The sequence below is a fragment of the Nicotiana sylvestris genome, chromosome 8 (assembly GCF_000393655.2).
Source record: "Nicotiana sylvestris chromosome 8, ASM39365v2, whole genome shotgun sequence".
Lineage (NCBI taxonomy): Eukaryota > Viridiplantae > Streptophyta > Magnoliopsida > Solanales > Solanaceae > Nicotiana > Nicotiana sylvestris.
The window spans coordinates 77,542,566-77,551,968 of NC_091064.1; the positions used below are offsets into that span (position 1 = coordinate 77,542,566).

At 39.1% G+C, this 9,403-nt stretch overlaps 1 protein-coding gene across 1 annotated transcript; it reads left to right on the forward strand.

Moving 5' to 3' along the window:
- The first annotated feature begins 5,228 nt into the window (after nucleotides 1-5,228).
- On the forward strand, nucleotides 5,229-9,054 carry LOC104247256 (cytochrome b-c1 complex subunit Rieske-2, mitochondrial). The gene is made up of 2 exons (XM_009803216.2): nucleotides 5,229-5,575; nucleotides 8,153-9,054. Exons 1-2 carry the CDS (start codon nucleotides 5,401-5,403, stop codon nucleotides 8,794-8,796), a joined length of 819 nt encoding a protein of 272 aa, XP_009801518.1. The 5' UTR covers nucleotides 5,229-5,400; the 3' UTR covers nucleotides 8,797-9,054.
- Nucleotides 9,055-9,403: the final 349 nt, after the last annotated feature.

The window sequence follows — 9,403 nt, forward strand, 5'->3', positions numbered from 1 at the left end:
AAGTCTCTGTTTTTCGCTCATTGTTTATCAGAATTATCCTTTAGCTTTATTATTCTTGACCAATCTCGAGGTCCCTTTAGCTCGAGGTCAACACTGCCTAGCAACACTGGTTTGATTTACTCATTTCTTCCATTTATACATTATATTTCTTGAATATTAATTGGTATTGAACTAAATCACTTTGAAACCACAAATCAAACTTAATTGTTACTCGTATTTTTGAGGTAAACACTTTGGCGTCCACCGTGGGGCTAAAGATAATAGTGGTTATTTCAGTACTAATTCTGATAACACACGTTACTTTCACACTTGTTCTTGTCAAAGATTCTTTGTTTTCAGGTTAAAACATGTCAAACTCACAAAACGCGCCCGTGCACAGTGATGATGATCTTGGATTTCATAGGAAAAATGAAAATGTAGCTGAGCCGGTGTACTCCGATTAACCCTGGAGAAGTGCCAAATGTGGAACCAGTCGATATTAGTTCACACATTGCTTTAAATGCGGATTTAGGCGCAGACCCCGGGGGAAATGTGCGTAGGGAAGTCAGATCTGGTGGCCAAGGAACACAGGGTACATGAGACGGGGGAATCAGCCTCCAAGTATTATTTGAGATGCTACAAGCTCAACAAATTGCCATCGCTCAACTTCAAAGTTAGAATAAAACTCCAAGTGTGGTCGAACCAGGGAACACTCGACGTACTTAGCCGGTGCCAGAGAGATCAGTAATGGCTCGGGGACTGACCCCACAATTATGAGGATGCTCAAGGAACTCACCAAGATAATCGAGTCCGGGGAGAAGAAGATTGAGGATAATGACAAAAAAGTGGAGACTTATAACTCTCGTGTTGATCAAATACCGGGGCACCCCCGATATTAGAAGGACAAGATTCTAAAAAGTTTGTGCAAAGACCCTTCCCCCTAGTGCGACTCCGAAGCCAATCCCCAAGAAGTTTCGTGTGCCCGAGATTCCCAAGTATAATGGGACGACCGATCCGAATGAACACATCACCTCGTATACGTGCGCCATCAAAGGAAACGACTTGAAAGATGACAAAATTGAATCTGTACTGCTGAAGAAGTTCGGGGAGACTCTATCCAAGGGTGCCTTGATATGGTATACAACTGACCCCCTAATTCTATTGATTCGTTTGCTATGCTTGTAGATTTTTTTGTAAAAGAACACACCGGAGCCATTAAAATTACAACGAGGAAGTCGGACCTTTTCAAGGTAATGTAGAAAGATAACGAGATGCTCAGAGAATTTGTATCTCGGTTCCCAGAAGGGAGAATGGATTTGCCTTCAGTTACCGATGATTGAGCAGTTCAAGCTTTCACTTAAGGTGTCAACACTCGAAGTTCTATAGCTTCACATCAATTGAAGCAAAGTTTACTCGAGTACCAAGCTGTCACTTGGGCCGACGTACATAATTGGTACCAGTCGAAGATTAGAGTCGAGGATGATCAACTAGGGACTCCTTCGGGATCCATTTATCCTAGCAGGCCCATGAGTAGGATCAAAGGAGACGTCGATCGAGAGTCGAGGTCGAATAGAGATCGATATCAGCCGTATAACGCATACCGTATAGTAGCGGGTATGGGCAAAGCTTTGCACGAAATGAGAGGAGAAATGATCGAGGTCAAAATTCACGGGGGCTCGATGCCGAGGAAACTTACGTTAAATATCCAACATCCGAATAAAGTTACGACCCCAGTCCAATACTTTCTATTTTTTTGACTAACACTTGCAGGTTTTCGACAAGGATCGACATGAAGCTTTGGACCTTAAAGCATGCATTGCACTCTTTTCCCTTAGACCGCTTTTTGTCCCAAATGGGTTTTTCTGGCGAGATTTTTAACGAGGCAACCATTGTCATGTTAACTTAGAGCAATTCAACGGTATTCGAGGTTCCCTATAACAAGCCTCGAGTACTGAAGGGCATTGCCCTCGAATGTTTACTTTGTTTCAAGGGAATCACTTCAGGACATCGGGTCTCGATGGGAAAATTTTGTAATGGGCCAAATGGTCAGATGAACCATGTCCGTATAGAATAGTCGAGCCCCAATGGCAAAACATGTACGCATGTATCAATTATCCAAAGAAGCATTCTTTCTATATCAAAACATTTTGTGTATCAAAGAAACTTGCTACTATACGAACATCATACTTGTGATTCCACGAGAAACGGCTCAAGGGCCAAAATGCAAATACACCTCGAATACTCGGGGACTGTCATCGACAGCCAACGCATTCGAGTATCTAAACTCGAATTTATAAGACCTCAAAGAGGCATCCCTCAACTCAAAGGCCAAGGCCATCATACTCGGGGACTAACCTTTCGGACAAGTTCGATAGGTTATTGGGAAAAAAGTCCAAGAGACATACCCGAAGGCTACGACCATATTAAAGGCTACAACCATATTAAAGACTACAGTAAAATTAAAGGCTACAGCCATATTAAAGACTATGGTCATATTAAAGACTACGGTCATATAAAAGGCTACGACCGAAATAATACGGCTCGGAGATGTCCGACTTCCGCCATAAATTAAAGGCCTTCAAATACTTTGAAAAACCGGTTAAACTCGGCTACCCTCGGCAAAAGCAAAAAGGGCTTCGATAAAATCAGCCTTCGAATAATTTAAAGGCTTCGATAACATCAGCCTTCAGAAAAGCCTCAAGGGGTATTAACACGAACGGGTTCTGGTTGATTGAACCCTCAAAAAACCCAACGGGTACAAAAAACACATGCTAAGGCATAAAGAAATTTTCACTAAGTCTTTTAGCCGAAAAGAGGGAAAAATTATAGCCGTCTTAGAGGCCGAATTGGCCCAACTTAAAGAGCCTAAGGGTTGATCTAAAAGAGCCTAAGGGCCAATATAAAAAATCCTAAGGGCTAACTCTATTTCGAGTTCGAGCAAATCCTTAGGCCTTATCGCAAGAGTTCCTCGCAAGGGCCGATCAACCTCAAAAGCAATAAATTACTAAGAGCAAGAAACCTAAGCAGCATGGTCCTTATCGGCAGAAGTGTCTTCGCCTTCAGAATCTTCCCCGACACCGGACTCGCCAAAAGTTCTTGGAGTTTTCCTTGGGAAAGGCCAGCTTCCAAGCTTTCATTTCCTCAATCGTTTGTGTCACGATGATGATCTCGTGGCAAATCGGGGTAAAAATCAAGGACTCAATTCGTTTCTTGTCATTATACTCTAAGAAATGCGGGGACTATCTGTATACGGTAAAAATCGGGGCTACCCGATTTCGTGAGCTCGAGGGTCACTTCGAGAGCGAGATCGAAATAGACTAAGAGCGAGCCCGATGGGAGGCTTCGAAGATTAAAGTGTTCGATAAACATCGAGGCCGAACGTGAACGGCCTTGAGATAATGCCGTTACAAGTTTGTAACAGAATGAGCAAGATTCCCGCTAAGTTCCCAAGATCATGGCGTAAATTTCGGAATAGATTTGTACGAATTAGTACAAATCTGTACTAGGCGGTTATACAGCTGTCCCAATAAGATTCCTTACTGTAAATAGAAATGTACCTTATTTAGGATTCCTCCATTATATAAAGGGGACCCCAATCATTTGTAAACATCATCTAATCATTGGCAAAGAATATACTCTCTACTTTTCGCTCACTGTTCATCAGAATTGTCCTTTAGCTTTATTATTCTTGCTTTATTGTTCTTGACCAATCTCGAGGCCCCTTTGGCTCGAGTCAACACTGCCTAGCAACACTGGTTTGATTTACTCATTTCTTCCATTTATACATTATATTTCTTGAATATTAATTGGTATTGAATTAAATCACGTATCTTTAAAACCACAAATCAAATTTAATTGTTACTCGTATTTTTGAGGTAAACAATATGATAAAATTATTGGACTTGAACTCAATGAAATACAATCAACTGTTCATTGGGACTTCTTTTATTTTTGCCATTAAAGTAAAAAGCGATAAAATTACATATTATAACTTATTAAGAAAAACAAAATTATTGGTTCATTTCACCTTAATCAAAATCAGGTTCGAAATTAGGTTGTCAACGTTAATGATCAATTAGTTTTGAGGAGGCATTTGCATCTATACCCGTTTTTTGGGTCACGTTTTAACTTATGCCCGCTTTGCAAAAAAAAATTGCAAGCGTACCGACTTTTTTGCGTAACTTCAGCATAGGGGCTGAAGTAGCAAAGGCAATCACGCAAAACTTTAGCATTCTAGTAGATGGGACTGAAGTAGCAAGTTTTTATTTTTGTAACTGGCGAACTTCAGCTCTAGAGCTGAAATTTTTGTTTTGTAACTGGAGAACTTCAGCTTTGTTTGTAACTGGCGAACTTCAGCTCTAGAGCTGAAGTTTTTGTTTTGTAACTGGCGAACTTCAGCTCTAAAGCTGAAGTTTTTGTTTGTAACTGGCGAACTTCAGCTCTAGAGCTGAAGTTTTTGTTTTGTAACTGGCGAACTTCAGCTCTAGAGCTGAAATTTTTCTGATTTGCTCTTGTCTCACGCATGAAAAATAGGAAACAAAGCCGAAGAGATTTCATCATGGTGATTAGTTTCCAGTCTGCTAGATTTGAGGGAGAACATAGGTTAATAGACAAGAAAAGGGTCTTAAAAAATAACAGCCAAATGTTTTAACATTTCAATGTTAAAACAGCCGAGCTTCCAACTATTACCATCAAATCTACAAAAAAAAAAGAATGACTTTGGAGAAAATCAAGTTGCATTAATTTTACAATACACAAAGCTTAATTAGTGTCACCGTCAGCCATAATATAACCACAAGACTTATCGTAACAAGGACATTAAAAGATACTTCATTCTTTTCTTGACAAAATTTCAACTAGAATTGAGGAAAACAAAACTATTCCGTTTAATAACACAGTCCACCCTTCTTACTAATAGAAAACGAAGTTGTTTTAAAAAAAAGAAAAAGAAAACGAAGGAGAAGAAGGAGGAGGAGAAATGGGCCTGAAGTTGTTTAAAAAGTGGATACAAGTTAAAACTTTTAAAAAAAATGGGTATAGGTTAAATGGGGGCGATCAAATAGGGTGCCCCATGCAATTTTTACGTTTTGAGGGCAAAATGATTCTTTTTTTTTTTTTTATGGCAAGGACCTATTTGGTACCAAAAATAAATGAAGACTAAAACTGCTCTATTTTCCATAGTTTAAGGGCAAATTTGGCATTTTCTATTTAATTTTGATATAAAGTAAAAAAGAAAAAAAGAAGGAGAAAAAGAAAAAAGAGAAAAGTACTGTGACCGGGTCGGCGACCTTTTAGGAAGAGAGTGGAAAATAAGAAATAGGAAAAAGGGAAAGTTGTTAATCTCAAAAATCATCACTGCTCTCTGTCGCAGTTGCGAAGCGAAACCCTAGGCTGATAACGAGCTCACCCAAAGAGGAGAAGATGCTGAGGATAGCTGGGAGGAGGGCTTCGTCTCTGTCGCGATGGCCCGTGCGTTCCGTCGCTCCATCTTCATCCGCTTTCATCTCTGCAAATCATTTCAGTTCTGATGACGATTCCTCTTCCCCCAGATCCATTTCTCCTTCTCTCGCTTCTGTGTTTCTCCACCATACGAGAGGTCTGTTTTTTCTTTTCATTCAATTATTTAGTCTGATCCTAAAATACGATAATTGCTAATTATGCGCAATATTTGATATTTGTAGCTAATTTCTTCTATAAGGAAATGATAGCTTAGTTCTAATGCAATTTTTATGTTCCACTTTCCATATGGTATATTTTGCTGGTATCACCATAGACTTTTATGTTACGAGTTTTTGGCTAAAAACATCCTTATACTATTGCTCAAACTTAAACTTCATCCTTTATATGTCCAACTGAACAAAAAACATCCTTAATGTTTGTGAAAATGTGCAAAATACATTCTACCGTTAGTCAAGGTCTCAAAACTAACGGCAGATCATATAACCCATATTCTTCCCCCTGGATTTTTATATAGTACATGTTGCTTGGAGATTATATGGATGGTTATTTAGGTTGCTTTGTTGTTAGATAAAGTCCTACAATAGAAATCAAAAAGAAAGATGAAAAATGTAAAAAAAGGGTACCCAGTCCACGAAGAAAACTTTTGCAGTGTTTAGTGTCTCTTTCTACCTTATCCATTCTTGTAGAAGACTATGCAGTACAGAGAGAAAGCTGATTGAGCACTTTTAAATAGCCTATTTGCTTATGATTGAGTTCAGATAGGCCATTTAAGTATGCTCGTAACCCAGGTTGAATCCAGTTGTACTTATAAAAATGAATGGTGAAGTTTTCAAAAAAATATTGTGCGCGATAAGCACTTGAAAGAAGAATGCTTTGTTTGTACTTGATCAGGAAGTTAACTGAAGTGAATTCCTGGCAAAAATCATAGGGAAAATGGCACTGTATAGCCGCTCTCAAAATAATAGCCGAAATATATATATTTTTTGTACAAATATTACAAGAATTTTATATACTTTTTCGACTACCGAATGTAAATAATTTCTGACGTGGGCTAAAAGTAATAATATCCCAAAATCATACAGGATACGGATGAGGAGTACGATACTTTATTGAAATCTGTTAGTCATGAGAGTTCTCTGAACTTAGATGCGAAGAAGCTACTAAAAAAATATTTTGGCCCATTAATTGTAAAATCAGTACAACTATTTGGCCATAGAATAACTTTTTTTCCTACTTCCTTTTGATTGTTAATTTGATGGGCATACATCAGGTCCATCTCTTTGGCCCTGTTATTGATATGAGGATATGTATCAATTCGATGGTTTGGAATTGGAGTGATTTATTATACCAAAATGGAGTACTTAAGGAAGAATACTGGATGTTGATAATCTGTAAGCAGCATGTGCTGTTTAAAAACAGGGCAGAAGATGGATTTTATATTCTGCCGTTAGTTTTGGAACTTTGACTAACAGTAGAATGTATTTTGCCCATTTTCTCAAACTTTAAGGATGTTTTCTGTTCAGTTAGATATATAAAGGATAAAGTTTAAGTTTGATGGATAGTATAAGGATGTTTTTAGCCAAAAACTCTTTATGTTACAGTAGCCGCAAGTGGGATCCCACTTTCTATCTGGTCCCACTGTAGTCTTATTTGATTTGTGTTTGCATCTTGCAACATCCATAAGGCACGTCTGTCTGGTTCGTTTAGTTTCACGGGGATCTCTCATTAATGTTCACTGTCGCTCTTTTTGTTTTTCTTTTTTCACGGGATAGCAGTGTGCCCGGGCCAAATTGGATGCACCTCAGCTATTTAAATTTAATGGAGTATCTGCTATCTCATACCATTGCAAATGTTGAGTAATTCTGTCCATTAAGGCTTAGACTGATGGAAGAACTTGTCTTCCATATCCAATTCCAGTTTCGTTGACAGCTAGGCCACACCTGCGGTAGCTATTTATTGTATCATTCTTAACTAGCCACTGCAGTTATAGTTATTAGTCTCTTACGAGGATAGCAGTGTGTTTGTTTCTTTGTGTTTCTACAATCATTGCTGTGCTTGCTTACTTTGGGTACGATATATAGGTTGAACTTATTGGTTGCACTATTCTAGACCTCACCAGAGACTTAAGGTGGAGGCAAAGTTTGTATAATTTGAGTTGTCTAACGAGACACTTCTAGTTTATCTTACCGGATGAATTTATATTGGCAAGCTTCAACTGCTTTGCAGTTTCAATTGTACAATTTATTAGCTCATTGTACGCCTACAGTTAACTATATCTCCTGCTTCGAAATGTTAAAAAAATATTTATGAACAAGGGAAAACTGAGTTCTAATTCTTCTATCACTGCAACAACAAGCATCTTATCTTAAATGTTGGTCTTTGTGGGGTGGAGTTGATGAGTTACGAAGTGTCCTCTGCCCTAAGTCTGATTTGGATCTTGTGAATAATAGCGCCTCGTAAGGTATTGGAAGAAAATTGTCATGTCATTTGTTTTAATTACATGCAAACATTCGAGGTGGATATTGTGCGGGAAATCCATGTAATGGGAACTAGTTGGCTGAGATAGTTAGCTATTAGTGTCTGAACGATGAGCTTATTAATCTTCTGATGTTGGCTTGATGTCATTTTGCTGATTTGGCTTTATCCATGATAAATTTTGGAAGTTGCTGGGGTTTGGCATCTGTTACTTCTAACAGCTTTTCAATTATTTCAGGGTTTTCATCTAATTCAGTTTCTCATGCACATGATATGGGTTTAGTCCCAGATCTTCCACCCACAGTGGCTGCTATTAAGAATCCCACATCAAAAATTGTTTATGATGAACACAACCATGAGCGGTATCCACCTGGTGATCCAAGCAAACGTGCATTTGCCTACTTTGTCTTGACAGGAGGTAGGTTTGTCTATGCCTCATTGGTGCGTCTCCTGATTCTTAAGTTTGTTTTGAGCATGTCTGCCAGTAAGGATGTTCTTGCCCTTGCTTCACTTGAAGTGGATCTCTCCAGCATTGAACCTGGTACAACTGTTACTGTAAAGTGGCGTGGCAAACCTGTTTTCATCAGGCGCCGAACTGAGGACGACATCAATTTGGCAAACAGTGTTGATCTTGGCTCCCTTCGCGATCCACAACAGGATGCAGAGAGGGTTAAGAGTCCAGAATGGCTTGTGGTTATTGGGGTATGCACCCATCTTGGGTGCATTCCTTTGCCAAATGCCGGTGATTTTGGTGGTTGGTTTTGCCCTTGCCACGGCTCCCATTATGACATCTCTGGTAGGATCCGCAAGGGACCTGCACCATATAATCTGGAGGTGCCTACTTATAGTTTCCTGGAAGAGAACAAGTTACTTATTGGTTAAGTAGGTAAAAAGGCTGTACTTGTGGGAAATTGTAGCTGCTGGAACCAAAATATGATCTTGACGAAAACCATATACACATTTCTTTAATTCCTTATGTTCTACTTTGTGAGCTATGATTTTGGATTTGTAATTGCCCACACCAGTTCTGGGTAGATCATGGATTTTTGTGCGAATAATTTTGCTGGCTGCTTGCTAAGCATTTTCCAGATTTGCTGGCAATTTGTATTCTATTTTTTAATATAAATTCTCTTGGCACGAGTCCTGTTTGTGATTTATGAGGTGTATTAATTTATCTTCTGGAGATGTCTTCTTTGGTGCGCTCTAGTTAGTCTGCCTCTCTGGTATGTGTGGTGGTATTCATCAGTGCAAACTGGACATTAAGCGCAGATGTGACATGCTGCATATCTTTGCCGGGTGGAGTTGATGCAGACTGCAGGTTGCTGCTAAGAGGGTACTAAGCAGCTCGCGTTAAAGTGCAAATTTTAGAAAGAAAACCACTACGTGAGATCTTTCTATAAGCAGTTTCTTGAAGCTAGATGCGCCTTCTGGAATTACCTTCTTTTTTTCAGTTCTCCTTTTCCGCGTCTTAAGAAATAGAAGTCTCTCC